The sequence below is a fragment of the Propithecus coquereli genome, unplaced genomic scaffold (assembly GCF_000956105.1).
Source record: "Propithecus coquereli isolate 6110/MARCELLA unplaced genomic scaffold, Pcoq_1.0 Scaffold243, whole genome shotgun sequence".
NCBI classification, from domain to species: Eukaryota; Metazoa; Chordata; class Mammalia; order Primates; family Indriidae; genus Propithecus; species Propithecus coquereli.
The window spans coordinates 3,950,818-3,969,529 of NW_012147986.1; the positions used below are offsets into that span (position 1 = coordinate 3,950,818).

The window sequence follows — 18,712 nt, forward strand, 5'->3', positions numbered from 1 at the left end:
TCAGGCTCTCAGGATTAGAAGGACTCTGAAGTTCATCTAGTTCAATTTATCTCAGTGGTTCTCAAAGTGTGAGCCTCAGACCAGCCACATCAGCGTATCTGGGAGCTTGTTAGATGTGCTAATTCTGAGGCCTCACCCCAGAACTCCTGAATCAGAAACCATGAGCATGGGTGTGTTTTAACAAACCTTCTAGGCAGTTCTGATACTCAAGTTTGAGAACTACTGATCTGCTACAGGAAGCCCTTTCTGTACCCTGGCCTAGTGGTTTAACTTGTTTTATCCTTGTTTGGTAACATTAGTTACCTGCAACATTAGTCTTTGGGGCAACCCATTGTGTTATTGAAATTGGCATCCTTCAATTCCTTAAGATGAAATCTGCTTCCTTGTCGCTTTTACCTGTGGGGCTAGTTCTGTCCGTTGGGATGGCCCAGAATAAATCCAAGTCACATTCTAACCTCAAAGAATTTAAGATAATGTTCTAGTACTTCTAGTTTAATATAACATGTGACCCATAGCTGCCAAAGATCCTCTCCCAAATTTATACTAAAATACTCAGAAAGATATAGAAAAGGGGAAAACTCACATTGCCATCAAAAACTGAGATTGAGGGAGTAGAAGTATAGAAGGAAATTTTCGTGAAAATTTATGTTCTCTTGGAGTAGGAAAGACCCTTTTGAATTTGACACCAAAGGCAGAAATTATGAAGATTTATAGATTTGACTATGAAATTATAGATAACTTCAAGGTATTTTTAAAAAGTTACAAAGTAAATGACAAACTAGGAAAAACTTCGGTGCTCTCTCTCTCTCTCTCTCTCTCTCTCTCTATATATATATATATATATATATAAAATGTTAGACTTTAAGTTTCATGAGTAAGCACCTATACTTAATGCACAGCACAGGATCTGACACATAGTAGGCCCTCAAATCATTTGATTAATGTATGAATGAAGATGGGTTAAGAAAATAACGACATAAAAATCAACACTGAAATATCTACTAGAAAAATGGTCCAAACCACGTATAGGCAATTGATAAACAAGAAAATAAACATTAAAAAAATTGTTCCACCTCACTAATAATAGAAAATGAGAATTAAATTAGCACCTATCAAATAGGTAAGTTTAATAATGTTGGTGAGCATCTTGGGGAGATGGGCTTTTCAAAGATGCTGATGGGAGAGTTAATTTGTACAATCTTTCAGGAGGGCAATTTGACAATATGTGTTAAAGCTTTAAAATTCTACATGCCATCTGATGGAGTAGAAAGCTGGACACTTTGTCCTCAGGAAACATTCATGACTGTGCACAATGATATGGCAACAAGGATACTGACTGCAGCTTCCTTTACACTAATGAATACTTGGAAATAAATAGCCAAAAGGGGAAGATGCTGTCATTAAAATGATATTATGCAAGGGTATGTAGTGGCATGGAAAGATTACTCCTTGAATATGGTGAAGTGATAAAAAATAGGTTACAAAATGGGATGCATCACATCATGACCAAGAAAGGACCAAGATGAAGCTCTCACGGTCCCTTTAATTATTTCTTTCTTGGATTGAACATTCTAAATTGCTTCAACCATTTGTCCTTGAAAGATGAGCAAATTTTCTGAACTCAGAGTGGCCAAAGTGTGCAGGAAGCCTTGGGAACCATCCTGGAAAACGTTCATGGGACACAGGTTCTAATTTCCAAACTTTCTTGCTTAGTCTCTGTCGACTGTCTTTGGCTTTGGCAATGCCCCCTTTTTAAAGGTCTGGCCAGAACTTTTTGTATTTTTAGGGACACCATGGGAACGACGAACAATATTGCCAAGCTAACAGACATTTGCTACGTAGAGAGGATGGGAAAGGCATTCCAAGCAGAGAAACTTAGCAAAGGCACAGAGACACAAAAGGTCCTGGCACGTTCAGGGCATGGCAAGTAGCTAGTTTCATGTGCTCAGAGCCTATGTGGAGGTGATGAGGGAACTGGGTGAGAAGCAGATGAGATGGAAAGGGAGGCCTTTCTATTAATAAACCAAGTTAAGAATTTTGGGCTTTTCCCTAGCTTTTGCAAGTCTGAAGCATGGTATCGTTGAGATCCATGTTTTAGAAGGGAGACTATGGTGACTGCATACTGGGAGCAGGGGAACATCATATACTTAGTGAACTTTAACAATCTTAGGATCAGATGTGTTGCTGGTTTGCTATGGAAGTGGTTTCTTGCGGTGCTTTCTCGTTTATGTTGGCCCAGGGATTTTCTGGTAGGCTCCTAGGAACCATGGAGCCGTGAGCTCACCCAGGCAGAAAGAGGAGGATGGGTGATGGCAGATGGGAAGCATTCACATCCCCAGCTGCCATCCAGTCATGTTTTCCCTGACCTGGAGCGTGGACAGCTCTGGGGAGGTGGAGGCACTCTGGCCTTTCAGCAGCCTCAGAGGCTCTGTTGGTGGGCTTGTGTCTGCATCTGCAGGACTGGGGTGGGTTAGCTGTGGGGAGGATGGAGGAGACAGGAACAGAGGAGGAAGAACTGCCAGGTTTCTACGAGGTTAACATATGTTTGAAGCAATTCAGAATGTAACCAAGAATGTAATTAGGTGATTTTTGTTTTTGTTTTGTTTTAAAGGAAAAATTCAGAACCTGTGACTCTTGTTCATGAGCACATGCCTGGATGTAGTCATTTTGAGTTTATGGAAAATGTGGTCAGCCCCATAAATCAATGCTGAGGAATTCTTACAGAGTCATCACCGTGCAAGCACTGCAGGTCTCTAGTGAGTCTTCTAAGGTTATGCAAGACAAAACAGAAAAAGCATGTAGACAAAGCTACAATACTGTCTTCCCTTCCCCTGGAATTCTTTCCTGAGTAGCCACAGGCAGCTCTGAATTTGGGCTCTTACTTAATCTGTGACAGCTTTCTTGTGTAACTCCATGTGTACATCAAAATGTCTGTGGCAGTCACCATGACTACAAAGTCACAATTCTCTGCATCTATTTCTCTCATATACCTTATAATTTTAGCAAGACTTCTATAAAGAAAGCGCATTTAAGAGTAAACTGAACAATCATGACTTGTCACAGTGCTGACTATATGTTAAAAGGTATCTTAATTCTTAAACTTCTTGTACCTGCAATCTATTATTTTGCATGATTGGAGAATTAAAGTTCAAGGTGGTATTGTGCTTGTCAAAAACATGGAACATCTCCAAATGTTATCACAAACTTTCATTCATAATTAGTAAAAAAGAGATTCAATTTAGGTGTGATTCATTGAGGAAATTCCATCAGTTTTTATTCCATTGTTCTTGGATTTATATAATCAGCCTGTTGCCCCCAAGCAGTGTTCTTATATCTTATAAATGATAATATTTCTTTCTACCCTTCGTTTTTCTTGTACCCCTCCCATTTAGGTTGACCCAGTTTTTGAATTTGTTTCTGCCAAACTGGTCAGTGGAGAGTGAAATGTTAACATATTTTAGTGGAGATGTTCTTCAGTAGCTCTGGAAAAAAATGGGATTATATACTGTACCAGCATGTTCTGTCATGAAAAATAGTACTGCTGAATACCAGTTTATGTATTTTATTATTTTTTTCTTAATCTGTTAGAGGAGTCTCATGGATGCTACAAAAAATTTCTTCATTTGCCACAGAAATCAGATTTGTGATTTATAAGACCAAATACCTCCCTGAGTACTAACTTTAAGCCCTATGCTCACTTCTGTTAACTGTGGAGTTTTTACTTTAAGATTTGGTATAGAAATTTGTACTTGTTGACTGTCACAGACAGAAGTTCAAATTCCATATGCCATGAGGGCCACATCAATCCAGTATTTATATGACCTGGTTTCATGTTTGTACTTGCCTGCTATCCCTGCCACAGCTTGGAGCAGGAGCAGCTAATTGGGCAGTAGCCTGCACAAGCTATAAAACTTTGCACCAAATTCCCTCAGCCACAAACCACCCATTGTCACCAGGTGCAAAGGGAGCGGGGTTGTAGGGCCTATCTACCAGGCTGTGCTCTGGTGTTTATTTGCTGTGCCATGTTAAGGGATGAGCAGAGTAAAGATGGGGACTCTCTAACACAAACCAACTGCATTAACCATCCACAGACAGAGCAGCCCAAAGTAAATGACCATTAAGAATACCTGCCATTGATTGAGCATTACTAAGTAAGTGTTCAACCGTGGCCCAAACGCTTTACAAGCGTTACCTTCCCCAACCAGCTGCACTATGAAGCAGTTATTGTCAACCACTTTTTTTTTTTTTTAAGAGACGGGGTCTCAATACATTGCCCAGGCTGGTCCCAAACTCCTGGGCTCAAGCAATCCTCCTGCCTCAGCCTCTCCAGTAGCTGGGACTACAGGTGCATGCCACCATGTCTGGCTCTCATCTATTCTATAAAGATGAAGTGGAAAGAGGTTAGGGGACTTTCCTGGAGTTGTCCAGCCAGGAAGGTAGTGAAGTTGAAACCCACATCTGCTTGATTTGAAAGGAGTTCTAAATTAGACACCTCTATTTTGCTTTTGGGTTAAAGTGCCTGATTTCCAAGGAAGCAAGTGGAAGATACAGGTTGCTGGTAGTTGAGGGAGAGTTTGGTCCTACATTTTGCTCTATAAAACTTGCAGAAAAGAGACTAGCTCTTACAAGAAGAAACAGCGATGGTGTCATTTCAGCAGAACCAAAGTTGTTTCCAGTATTGTTACTTACTGTCTGAACCAGAAGAGGTTATTCATCCTCTCTTGTCCTTCATTTCCTCATTTAGAAAATGAAGGCATGTGCTGGTCTCTAAGGTCTCTGCTGGCTCCACCTTTTATAACTCCTCTTGGCTGGTGACACTCCAAGCTTGGTCCTGACAGTGCCTAGACAAATCTTCCCTCCTCTGTGGTCCTGGACCAGTTGGGCCCAACACCCGCCGGAAGATGGTAGGAGTTTCCTGTGGCCCCGTTATTCCCTCACCCCATCCTGGAGGCACTGGCCCCCTGTTCCTTACCACTGGCCCAAAGTACCAGCCAGGCCTACTTTATTCACTCCCTATGCCCATAAATTGAGAAGCTCAAGTTCTAGGAATCTAAATCCAACATATCTCTGTCAAAATCCTTTTCAGAAAAATAAATCAAAACTCAAGGTCATATAACAACCAGAACTTTGAAAATTAGTATCTGATTTGTCACAACATTAAATAATAGCTGGATTTGTATATCTGAAGTTATTCTAGTTCTTCTCTAGGATCGAAAATTATTCTATTAATAGCTCTACAAAGAAAGAGGGAGAGAGAAAAAGAATGTGCATGTGTGTGACCGTCAATGAGTCCTACCGTGTCTCCTGGCTGTGGACGCATCACAGACACACGATCATATCCTTTCCTCAGTAGGACCCACAAAGCATCGAGTTTTCCCTGAAATAAAACAAATGCACCAAGATTACACATGAAACCAGACCAGTGGCTAGTCACCGTAGGCATGTAGGCACCATGCTTCTTCAGTCATGTGAATGACATAGCACCAACAATATGGCTGTGATGGGATGAGTGACTCTTCAACCCCTAAGTTCGGAATTCAGGCTTCATGTGTGTAGGAGGAAAGAGACACACAACAGAGGACTCTGATACTTGCGAAGGATGTACTCTGAGACCCGAGTGTAGCCCCAAATTTGCATACACAAATTTCTTTCATGCTCTTGGCTTTTGTCCTTATCACATTTCTGGGCATATCCTCCCACCACAAATCAATCTTTTCAACTTTTCACTAAAGTTTTTTCTTCCCAATCAGTGCCCAGAATTCATAAATGAAGACAATAATGACAAATTTGGGAAAGTAACTAAACATTAGTGTTGACAAGGCAAGATCAATTTAAGGCCTCTGGGATGCGGATCTCTGGCTGTGTGCTGATCACTCAGCAGCTATAACTTGCTCAGGAGCCCAGGCTTGGGAGACAAATTACCAAACATCACAGTCACAGATTACCAAAATCACAGCCCCTTTGGGGTTGTGTGTAATTGGCCGAAACTGAGAAGAGTGAATATGTCAGTGGCAAAGTTTTCATAGTTTATGACAAAGAGCACCCTAAAGATGACTTTGTTCCCTGGCAACTGTGAATATGTTACCCTACATGGCAAAAAGGACTCTGTAGATACGATTAAGTTAAGGATCTTGAGATGGGGAGAGTACCCTGGATTATCTAGTGGGCCCAATCTAACCACATGGGTCCTGGGGGGAGGCAGGAAGGCCAGAGGAAGAGGAGATGTGCAAGCAGAGTCAGAGTGACTCAGTGTGAGAAGGACCAACCCAATGTTGCTGGCTTTGGAGATGGAAGGGGCCATAAGCCAATGAGTGCAGGCAGCCTCTAAATCTGAAAAAGACAAGGAAGCCAATTCTCTCTTAGAGCCTCCCAAAGGAACACAGCTCTGCCAACACCTTGATTTTAGCCCACTGAGACCCATTTTGGGTTTATGACTTCCAGAACTGTAAGGTAATAAATTTGTGTTGTTTAAGCCTTTAAGTTTGTGGTAATTTATTATGGCAGCCATAGGAAACCAATACAGACCTTGTCATTCCCAGACATATTCTATGTTTATTTGCTTATTACATTGACTGCCACACTAGAAAAAAAAATTTTTTTCCTTGGGGCCATGGTGTTTTATTAGGAAAATAGAATAAAACTTCGAAAACAAAACTTTCCTTTCTAATTTAATGAAAAAAATATTTTTATTGTTTTCTGTGTGTGAGTTATATGCAACTTGAAAAACAGTTCACGTGGGTCCCAAGATAAAGAGACATGTGAGTTACATATGCTTCGTGAGGCCCTGGGCTCAAAACTAGCATAAGTTTAATATAACTCACATGGCAGTTAATGTGTTACCATCTGTCTCTGCCCACTGAAATGCCAGCTCAGTGAAAGCAGAGGTAGCTTTGGTTTTGTTCACTTCTGCATGCCTAGCCCTTATGACAGCATCTGGTGCTCAATATATATTTGTTGAATGAAATGCTCCTAAGTGCTACAAGCTTTCACCTGTGTCCTCTCAGTTAATTCTCCCAGCAGTCCCAAAGGGTTGTGGAGAGGAAATGGAGGGCCAGAGAGATTAAGTAACTTGCCCAAAGGCACACAGCTTAGAAACTGGAGCGTTGTGACTGGAACTCAGGTCTGTCTAATCCCAAAGCTCATACACTTTCTATTACACCAACTGCAGATTCTTCTGCTTTCAGATCTTCTGACTGGAGTGCTCTATTTTAGATCCTTTAGAATAGGGTTTCTAAACTGTGGGTTGCAACTCTTTAAGCCCTCATGAAACCAATTTTGTATATTAGGACCAGAATTTTTAAGAAATAAACTAGAATAGAAAAAGAAATATTAATTGCACATGGTGAGGATAAGTATTGTTTTGTGAAAAATTTTTTCCAGTTAAATGTGTATGTGTGTGTGTCTGAGTGTGTGTGTGCGTGTGCATGCGTGGACATATACTGGGCCAAAATGTAAAATACATTTCTTAGGAATGTTTGAAAACCATAATCTGGAAGAGGTCTTGGAATGACAGCGCTGGAAAGGCTGGTGAAGTCTAGAGAGTTCAAGTTCTTGGACACAAAGCATTTGTAATGGCAGTGTTAATTTAAGAATCATCTCGAAGACTTCAAGTTCTGAAATTTTCTGGTGGGTTATATATACACATAAAAAACTGTGTTCTTGAAACTTTATCAACCGTCGTTCGAGTTCTTGTGGGTTAAACTTTGTGTTGCCAAGTGTAGTGTTTCTCATCTCTTTTGGCAAGGAATTTACAAAAGCCTTTAAAAATATTTTGAAATGACTTTAGAATGCTGGATAGAACTGCTGCTGCGTGCAGCATAGTTTTTTTGCATTAAACCGTTTCGACCATCAGCTGAATGTTTTCCTTGAAGGTTCTTTGGGATAAGCATTTATATTTCAGGATCTAATCAGGTGGATTTCCTAGATGAATGCCTCTTTTTCTTTCCCTTTTTTTTGGAGGGGGAGGACTCTCAGTATTTGGCTTTGTAAATCAGCCCACCCACAGCGCTCGGTGCGCTAATCACTGAACTCCTTGACAAATGAGGAGCAATGAGATGGGGCTAAAAAAAGAAAATTTGGCTGTCAAAGAAGTGTGTTAATTAATTCAGCAGAAATGTAAAGCTCCATGCATAGCATTAGAGCAGAAACCACCTAGAGGTACGCAGGGAGAATGGGTAGTAACACAGTGTAGCGTTCAAGCACAAAGTGACTAATGCCAGACTGCCCGAGTTTGCCTTCTGGGTCTCCTCTTCACCAGCTCTGCAGGTTGGACAAATTGTTTCATTTCTCTAATTCTTACTTTTCTCATCTTTAAAATGGAGATCATAATACCATCTACTCTATAGACTTGTTATTAATATAAGGTCCAAAATTAAATGTTGAAGTTGGGTGCTTGTTTCAGAGTAACAGAGCAGCTCTCTTGCCGCCTTGTCCTGTCCACCCCTGCCCCATCGTCTCCACAGCTCCCGCCTCGGCGCAGGCCCTCATCTTCTATCACGCTTTCTGTGGAGTTTCCTGATTGCCCTTTTACCGCCAGGCTCCCTGTTCTCTCTCCTTCTATTGGTTAAGAACCAAGTTCCTTGGCAGCCCAAATGGATGCACTGCAGTTATCAAAATCAACCATGAAACATCTTACTAGCAGTGTGAATTTGGGCAAGTTACTCAACCTCTCTGTGCCTTGGTTTTTTTCCATTTGTAAAATTAGAGTAGTAGTAGATTCTACTTTTGAGGGTTGTTCTGAGAAATAAAGGAGTAAGTGCACGGAGAGCACTTGAAACCGTGCCCAACCTGTGGTGCCTGTTTCATCCAGGTGAGCGCTTGTCACTGGGCTCTTCTGGCCAAGGTGACACTGCCAGTTGCAGCGGAATCTTCAGCATTTTAAGCCCTGGCTGTCCCACAAACGAACCCAAAGCCCCAAAGTCTGTAGCACAGAAAACGATCTGGGCAATCTACACAACCTAAACTTCTTTCCACTCCTCCGTTAGGTAGCTTTTCATGCAAGAGTCGATGTGAGCTTTGGAAAAAGAGTGTTTACAACGAAGATGAGGATAAAAAATAACTCTCAAAAGTAAAAGAGAAATGCATGACAAAGGCTCCAGAGCCTAGATTTTTCTGTATGTGCCCAGCAGCCTGTTATTTAAAGACAGCAGAGATGGGCTAGGTCCCTTTGGGGCCAGAAGTGCCTCAGGGAGATTCTTCCAACCAGTCCCTGCGCTTTACGTGAAGTTCGAGAGGAGCCTTCCCAGTTGGCTCCACCTCGTTTCTGTCAGATCTGGCTGTTGGACTTACGGAAGCCTCTCCTCAGGATGCGTCTAAGACACTGGTCTGTGCTCCCCAGGCAAAATGCCCAGCTGCTTCTGTGAAGCTAAGACAAAGATTTCTCCACAAGCCCCGGAACCCTCCGCCAGAGTGTATTAGCTGACATTTAAAAATAGCTTCTTTCATATGAAGTTGACATATTTTGACTATAAAAATGAGAAATTTACCAACTAGGGCTCCCAAACAGTATCTTAGCCTCAGACAGTAATTTCCAATCCACGAGGGCAGACAAAGTGGAAGTTCTGTGGAAACCATAGCTTTTGTTTCTCTCTAAACAAAAGCCTGTGCCGAACGATTACGCAGCCAGTGCTCCAAGCACCCTGGGGCACGGGTGTCTGGGGCTGGGTTTTCTCTTTTTTTTTTTTTTTTCTTACCAGGCAACAGCTGTGTCTTCTTTTCTGGTTTGTCTGCCTTCGTTTGTTGGAAGTCAGAGATTTAGAATTTTGAGAGTAGTTTGATTTATAGGGCCACTGTAGACTGACGCTTGATTTTTTACACCTTGAAATACATGGTGAATAGTGTGACTTAGGTTTCTTCTCAAATGAAATAAATTAATGGATAAAATTAGAAACTTTCGCTACACACACACACACACACACACACACACACACATCCCCTCGGGCTAATTTTTGTTTTGTGCTTTTTCTTTCCTTTTGGTCTTTCTTTAAGAAAAGTTTGGAACCTTTCTACAAAGTAGCCAGAGAGGGCCCAAATCTGTTCAATATCAACAGCACGTTTGACAGCGCTTAATGCTCTGGCTGCTCTTACTTGGCTACACGCAGCTTCATCCAGCATGGTTTCAAGGCTGAATGCTGCTTGACCCCAAGGCCAAGGTGATAAGGCCCAGGAAGTGAATAGAGACCGCCCCCCTCTGGGCCCTGCAAACAGCACAGGCCAACTTGACCCCTCAGAGCCTGGCTTTTGTCCTGCAGCCCTTACTTCTGCCATTTCTAGTCATGGGGAGGAACTACTGGAGAGGGAGAAAAATGGTTTCTCTGAAGGCTGCAAGCCTCCGACAAACCTGAAAACAGTTCTGGTTTTAATCTATCTGGTGGCCATATATTTGGGCATGACTTAACTTGTCTGAAATGGTCAGTCCCAATTTAATGAGAAGCATGGGGTGTTGTAAACCCAGGGGGTGAAAACCGAGCAGAGGAAAATGCAGGCTAAATATCAGGGAAAATTTCCTGATCATGAGCCAGGAATGAGGAAGAGGGGAGGTGTGGTCTGTGTGGTCAGTACCTAAATTGTCTAATGGGGATGGCGGGTGGAGGAGAGCCCACTGGGGGACCTCTTCCCTCCATGAGTTCCCACGGGTTTGCTTGGCAAATGTGCTCACCTGCTTCTCAATTCCATGTCATGTAATGCGTGAAAAAAGCGAGTCCAGTGCAATACAATTCAGTATGTATATGTTCCTGGCCACCTTGACTGGGGACGTAAGAGTCTCCCCAGTACCTGCTGAAAGTTTCGTGCTGGGTGGAGGTGTTCTCCCTGCTCACAGTGGGGAAAGAAGGGGGACGGAGAGTGGACAGGTCCTTCTCCCCGAGCTGCCTGCCCCATCCACTCTGCCTTTCTCTGCCTTCCCTGCTGGGTGCCTGGGAAGCCCTGCCTCTGCATCAGCTGGCTTCCCTCTGGTCGGGCCAACAGGTGGCACTGGAAGGAGATGAGCAGGCGAGATGAGAGAGAGGTTGGGGTATCTGTTCCTGCTCCCTCCCTGCCTCCCTGCCTCCCTGCCTCCAGTCTTGGCTGCATCCTTGCAAACATTTTCTGTAAAGGGCAAGAGAGTGAAGATTTTAGGCTTTGCAGGTCAAGTGGAAAAATCGGGGATACTATGTAGGTACTTATATAACCATTTAAAAATGTAAAAACGATTTCTTTGCTTGTAGGTCATATAAAAACAGGTGGTGGGGTGGATTTAGAGTGCCGATTCCTGCTCTGTGGCTGCAGCTCCCACGGGTGGTCTTTTTGCCAGGGCTGCAGTTCTCCCTGGGCTCCAGTAACACCATCCCCTCTTTGGCCTGCAGGCCTAGGAGGGAACAGCACTGGCTGTTGCTAGTCCCAGGGTATCTCACCATCCCTCTGGGTTCCCTTAACCCTGCCCGCACTTCTGCTAAACTCTTCTGAGTGTACCTTCTGTCCCCTACCAGGCCCTGGCGAATGCAGGGAGAGGGTTCAGGAAAAGGAGACAGGGTTTATGGTACTACATGAGGCTAAATGTTTTGTCCAAGGCCTAGCAAATGTTGCAGGCACTGTGGCTAGAACGTGACCCATGATGGGGCACGGGTCGTGTTGAACAGTGTGAACGCTGACGTTCCGGTAGCAAGTCTGCCTCAATTCCGCACACGGTGTACGTTACTCTTGGAGTCCTTTCTGTGCTTCTGTTCTCCTCGTTCCCACCTTTCCCTCGCCCAACCAGCACAGACACACCTAAGATGACCTCTTCTTCTCTCCTTTTGTCAAAGAGATGGCAAGAAGAATGTCAGCTGCCTGGACAGAGTGTACCAAAATGATCTGTGGGGTCTGACTGGCATGATGCTCTGGGAGTGGTTTCATAATTACATCTCATGCCTCAACTCTCTAGTAAGAGACAGTGGAGTCCCTCCTTTGTGCCAGGTACAGTGCTATTTATTGGGGATTCAAAGCATCACTGGTACCTGCAGGGGGTCAAATCTGGTGGGGAGCAGGCTCACAAACTTGAGTAATCACACCGTCTCCTACCTAGCAGAAGAAGCTGAGTAAGCGCTGGCATCAGCTTCCAGCCCAGAGGAGCACTTGCGCTTCTCATGTTCTAACAAGGAAGCCCTGCTGAGGAGCTCAGCAAGTCCACCAGCATCATAGGCCTTTTCCATCTGGCCTTCTGGGTGACTCCACGGCATTCAGATTCCCAACCACTTACCATTAATCCAGCAGTTGTAGTAAAAATGGACCCAATGTGAAATCTAATGTGGGTCTCATTGCTCAGACTCCTGACAATCACGGAGGTATGATCATGGCCTCTTTGCCTACTTTACCAATCCAGGCACCAGTTTCCATCCTCCAGAAACCTCCTATGCTGGCTGGAACCTTTGGTGACAACTTTTTCAATGGGCTTGTTAAAACCCAGATGGCTGGGCCCCACCTCCAGTTTCTGACTTAGTAGATCTTGGGTGGGGCCCAAGAATGTGCATTTCTACTAAGTGCTTGGGTGATGTGAATGCTGGTGGTCCAGGGATCAGAACAAGTGGTTTAACACAAAGACTGGGGGGCGGGGGGAGCTCGAGAGCCAGGCCTGTGGAGGCAGTGGGAACTAGGGCAGCACAGAAATAGTGCTTAGGGAGTTGAGATGTGAAATTTGGAGGCCTTGTGGACAAAAGAGCTTCACTTGATGAGAAAAAGCAGAGAGCCAGTGTGCTTTTGGAAGTCTTTTGAGAGACTCTGAGTCATTAGGCCTTGGAATTTGTATTTTTAAAGCCCTCCCAGGTGATTCTGATACTCAGCCAGGTTTGGGAACCTCTGTATATTTAGTATCCGGCAGTGCCTGTACATAGTAGGTGCATGACAAATACTCATTGCATTGATACTAATTCCAAGTGGGTGTTGGGAATGTTTTTAGATTTCCAAATGTATTTGTCCATATTATTTATTGCATAAAACTCAGTCCTCAATTACCAGTTGATAGAAGAATAGCGTGCTCTCAAGCAGAAATTGGATTCTTCAAGCAGAATTAATGTTCTCTCTTGGACATTGGCCCAAGATTACAGAAATGGAAACCTGGCTATAAGCAAAGATATTATGTTAGTCACAAGGTACAGATTCCTGAAAACGACATAATAGAAAATCTCCTTTCTTCTCCATCTCTGAGTTCTACTTGGCTCCTTCCTGTCTGCAAAAGCATGCACGCCACTGCATGTTCCCCATTAGAAAATAATTAGAAGCAAACAGCTGTTTAGTCAAGCAAGCTGGATTTTGCTCACATCTTTCCAGAGTTCAATCCATTGCTCCAGGGGGTTTATCTTAAAAAATAATCTCAGTGCTTTAAACATGGCAAACCAAAGTGGGAATGCATTGCAATTCATGGGAGCCTGAGCTAGCTTGGCTGAGAAAGGAAGACCACCAATAAAGTTTCACTACACTGTTTGAAACAGTGTTTCTTTTGATTTCATAGAAGGGCTGCCTCAAAATTAGCAAATGACTCAGTGAATGAAGAAAATGATCTTTGTTGCCATTGGAAGAGGGGCAAGGCTCCGTGTGTGTGTGTGTGTGTATGTGTGTGCGTGTGCAGGGGGTGGTGATGGGAGTTGGCTCTTATACTGAGTCTTTCACTGGAGGCCTTAGAGTTGGGGAGGCCTTGGGTTCCAGACCTGGGCAGAGCGAGGACTTTGTCTATCTTAGTGTTCTTCTGTATGAGATGAGGGAGTGGGGACAGATTATGTCTTTCCAGCTATGATTTTCTAGTGCTTTCTGACAATTGGCATAGTGCAGATGTTTATGGGCAAGGCTAAAGAGGGCGTTGACCAAATAACATGAATTACAGCCATTTGCACCCCAGAGGACTAGAAAAGAGGCCTTCCGGAAGCATGAACTGCCTCGTATGGCTTATACTCCCCAATGTGCCAAAGAAGATTTCATGCTCTAGAGCAGTGGGCGTAAGAGAGACGGTGGAAAAAAATGGAGATTTGCTCACAACCAGGAAGAGTGAGTCCTAGACCCATGGCCAGTGTGATTCACCAGTAAGCCCTGACACACTGGTGGGAGGCTTGAATAAAGGGGAAGGGGCTTATGTTACAGAAAAACGAGTCGAGATTAGCATCAAGGAGAATGCTGCCATTTTTGTTAGACAGTGGATTGTCTATTGAATGAAGTTGTGAGATCTTATGGAAATTTATGGTGACCGTCTGGGGTTACTATCCAAGTCACTTGACTCATAGTCCATCCTTATTCCACTACTTTGCCATGGTGATTTTTAAAAAGCCTAGTTTTCTGCCCTAATAATGTAGAAATTGAGTAAGTAATCATTCATACTTTCAAGTTCATAACTGTTCTCCTGCAATAAACTGGATTTTTTTTCCTTTAATAATGGAAACCACTCAAACTATGTCCTCTCCCTCTTACTCTCCCAGAGAAAGAGAAAAATGACATAAGCTGGATTTTGGTTTGGGATTTTGGTCATGTCCAAAGAGTCTAATTCTCAGTACGTAAGTGCTTTATCAGGACTGATGATGGATTTTTGAGTAGAGAGAGACACACCTTGATCGGAGAGTACCACTTCGGCGGGGAAGAGGGCCGCCGCATATTGTTGTTGAGATTTCGAGGCTCAGGGAATTCATACTCCTGCTCTGGCATCTTGACTCTTGCATTCTTTGCCTTTTCCAGTTTAGCGCCTTCTTCTGTGGAGCCTTTTTCCCCCCAACGAACCTAAAATAAATGAGATACAATAAAATAAGATGACAACATAAAATATGCTGCCCCTGGAAAGGGTGAATCACAGGTACCTGTGTGATGTGCGAGGCAAGTGCTACCCAACTCTCAATTCCTTTGGGTTTGGAGGGTCAGGGAAGAGAGGAGGTGTGGGGAAAAGGGAAGGGGGAGAGCAGAAGGAGCAGAGAGAGTGAGCCATAGGGATGGATATGTAGCAGGAGAATTGCCCAGGCAGTGTGGATGGCATGTGCAAAGGCCTTGCAGGCCCGGGTAAGAACTTTGGATTTTATTCAGAGAGAAAAGAAACCATGGGGAGGTTTGAGCAGATGAGTGACCCGCTCTGACTCAGGCTGGCAAGGTATGGGGGTGCAGTTAAAAGGCTGTGCCTCTCACCTCTCCAGCTTGCTGTCTCCCAATGCACATCCCTACCAGACCATAAGTGTGAGTTTTCACCGGTTTGCTTTGGGTTTCCATCATGGACTAGTCAGGACATAGATAAGTGTACGTTAAGTCATCCTCTTACCTCCATCCTTTTAATGCCTCCAACGCCTCGCCCACCGTAATATGAGGCGTCTACCGTAGGCCACTTTTTCTTAGGCAGACCATCGTCATCTTCTTCCTGCAGAGAGATTGAGACACATGAAGGAAGCGAAGCACCAGGGCTGTGCGGACATGCCCGCTGTGGGAAAGGAGACGGCAGTGGAGCTTGCAGAGTCAGACTGCCTGGCTTAAATCCTTGCGCTACTGCGAATTAGGACCCTGGGCAATCATTGAACCTACCTAGGCTTATCGTCCTCATGCGTACAGTGGGAATGATGCAGCCCTGCCTCGTAAGTCTGCGGCACAGTCCTGGGAACTGTTTTCCTCTACAGCTCTACTCCTCTGCAGGGCATCTCGTCCAATCCTACCTACATGATGAAGACTTTGGAGCTTTAGCCCTGAACTCCAGTTTAGCCTTTGAACTCCAACTGCTGACTTGACATTCATGTTTCTCTCAGGGGCTAATAAACATCTCAACAATACCACGGCAAAGAGAAGTCTTGGAATCCTCTCTTCCCCATGGCCCCCAACCCCCCACTCATCCCAGTTGGCCAGCCAGTTCTGCTGTCCCTGCTTCTGAAAGATTCCAATTCTATTGACTTCTCCACTTCCATCTCCACCTCCACCACCCGGGGCCTGAGCCCCCAGGCACTTTCTCCTTGGATACCCCGGTAGCTTCCTAACTGGCCTCCTTGCTGCCCTCCGACTTGCTACAATCCCTTCTCCACCACGCAGCAGAATAAGTCCAAACCCAGAAACCGCCCTGCGTGCTCTGGCCTTTACTCACCTCTCCGACTTCCTCACCACTCTCCCCTACCTGCACCCCGGCCTGCTTGCCCTCTCTCAGTGCTCACGTACTCTGAGCACATTCCTGTCTCGGAGCCTTGCACAAGCTGTCCTCTTGTCCACGATGCCCCCACCCCGTTTTCTCATGGCTGGATCTTTCTTATCACTCCTCGGAGGGGCCGTCCCTGGACGTTCTTCTAAAGTAGCCCCAGTCTCTTCAATTCATCAACCTGTTGTATTTTTAGTTATGGATCTTGTCATGGCTTGATATTTACTTATTGTCTGTCTCTCCACATTAGAAAGTATGTTCCACAGGAGCTTTTGTTTATCTGTCGTGCTCACTAGAGCATTCCCAGTTTTCAGAACAGCACTACTTAGAGCATGGGGTGGATGCCCAAGAATTATCTGTTGAATTTACAAATAAATTAAATGGGATGATTCCAATAAAGCGGTTAACTCAGTGTCTGCAACTTAGTGACAGGAAGTTAGTGTTTATAATATTTTTTAGATGAAGGGAGAAAACAAGAGGAACTTGTAACCTCATGGACAGGAAAGGGGAGGATAATTAGCAAGTGCTCCTCATCTTGGCACTGCAATTATTCCTGTCGTGGGGAGAATAATGTCACTGTTCACAGTCATGGAGGGATTACGATTTCTCTCCTAGGTAGAGAAAGGAAGCTGGAAAAGGGGTCTCCAAAACAGAGGAATGAGCCGAAGAGGACAAAATTGCTCAGAATGCTGAAGCTTGCTCCTTGCAGCCTTGTTTTGGTGGCAGCTGGGAAGTGGAAGAGTCCGGGTGGAGTCGTGTGTAGGGCCACCACTGTGTGGAACGGGACAGCTCATGCAGGAGGCAAAGCACAAAGCAAGCGCAAGAGAGATCAGGGCCAGAGGCGACAAAACAAAACAGTAACATGTTGGCAAATTAAGACTCACTGTGCTTGGGATGGGCAGGCTTCTTTTAAAAAAATTTTAAAAATTTAATATATCTTAAAGGACAGAGTGATCATAGAGGACTTGCAACATTCTGGCAGCTGACATGTGGGTTTCCCTCCCTCTCTCTTTTTAAAAGAGATTTGTCCTTCTTCAGTAGGGGACTGTGACCCCTCAAGGCAGAGTGGATTCTGTTGACCCTTTGCATTCTAAGTGCACATAGGTGCTCAATAAACATGTATTGAATTTATGATAAAATGCCACTGAATTTACGTAGCCTTCAGTTTGTATGTGCCAGTCACACTTGTCAGTGCTTTACATATATTAACACTTTAATCCCATCACCAGCCAGGGAGGTAGTGGGGGTTGTAATTCCCATTTTAGAGACCAGGAGTAGAGAGGTTAAGTCACCCAGCCCGTATGTGGCAGAGCTGGATTTGAACTTGGGCAGCTTTATTCTCAGTTTGGTTGTTTGTTAGTGTTGTCAGGTTCTGGGTTTTGTCCCTTTGTGCTTTGCTTTTCCAGTCATTTGATGGCATGACATAAATGCTAATTTTCTACTCTTTCCTTGTACCTGCTAATTTTGATGACTTACGACTGTAAAGCATGACAAAATAAAACTAAACCCCCAAACAATAAATTATTATAGTTCGCACTGTTTCACCTTATTTAATTGCAGAACATTTCTTTCACCTTATGATGTCAAAGCAAGAAACTTATGCGTGTTATATATACATATCGTTAAACTTTACCACTAGAGGTGGAGATATGTTTCTGTGTAAGTGTCTGTGCACATAGATACACAAAATAGGGCTCCAAAAAGCCTGGGTATTCCTGGTCTCGGGCAGTTTCCCAAAGGAGATAACAGAAATTCTATCCCCTAAAACTCAACACAGCAGCACCGAGAATGTAAGAAACTCCAATAAAGCTGCTTTATTCAACAGGGGACTGAAACAGTCTCATGAGCTTCCTAATTTTTTAATTTAAAGAAGTGCAAACTTTAGAGATTATCTAATTGAGACCTTTTCATTGCACAGAAGAGGAGTCAGATCCAAAAAAATGAAGTAACCAATGAAGGTGAAGTTCAGGTTTCCTGTTGTCTTGGCCAGGGATTTTTTTCTGTCCTGATAACTTTGTGATATGAACTTAAATAAGGATTTACGATTGGCTTTCTCTAATTTGCAAACTCCCTGAGTGCTAAGGATATAATAAGATGCATGAAGTTGGTTTCCAGCCTTCTCCAGGCTCTCTGGCGCCCTGAGCAGCCCTCCCTCCTGTCTCTGGACTCTCTGCCCTGGACCTGCAGCGGGTGGGGCCCAGGGAAGGAGGGCAGTACAGCCCCGGGTGCGCGCCCAGGGCCTGGCCTTCTCACAACAGGAAATGCCTAGACTTAGGAAATCTCCGCATGCTCCTGGTCCACCAAGCCCGTCATTTAGTCCCCTGACCCGAGACAGCCTGCCAAGCTCAGACAACAACAGCAAAAGGCAACACAAAGGCCCAGGGTTTGACCAACGGGACAGTCAGAGTTTCCCCTACACTTAGCATGGCTCTGTTTACACATTCTGGAGACGGGAGGGTTTTGCAATTCCTAGGAAGAGAAGGGAATCTTTGATGTGTCTTTTCATTTGGCCCCAAACGGATGAAGTGAAATCACATTTCCCAGCTAGGCCACTAAGAAACTCGCCAGCACCTGAGGGTGAATTCTTCATCTAATTAAAGTACAAAGGCTTTGGGGAAGTTC

General features: G+C 44.2%; 1 protein-coding gene across 1 annotated transcript in view; it reads right to left on the reverse strand.

Moving 5' to 3' along the window:
- ANTXR1 (anthrax toxin receptor 1) overlaps positions 1–18,712 on the reverse strand; it is a 275,920-nt gene that overhangs the window by 97,979 nt on the left and 159,229 nt on the right. Inside the window, exons 15-17 of the mRNA XM_012646428.1 lie at positions 15,239–15,334; positions 14,545–14,712; positions 5,297–5,377 (exon numbers count right to left, since the gene is read on the reverse strand). Coding sequence (XP_012501882.1) covers positions 5,297–5,377; positions 14,545–14,712; positions 15,239–15,334 — 345 coding nt within the window. The remainder of the gene's footprint in view (positions 1–5,296; positions 5,378–14,544; positions 14,713–15,238; positions 15,335–18,712) is intronic.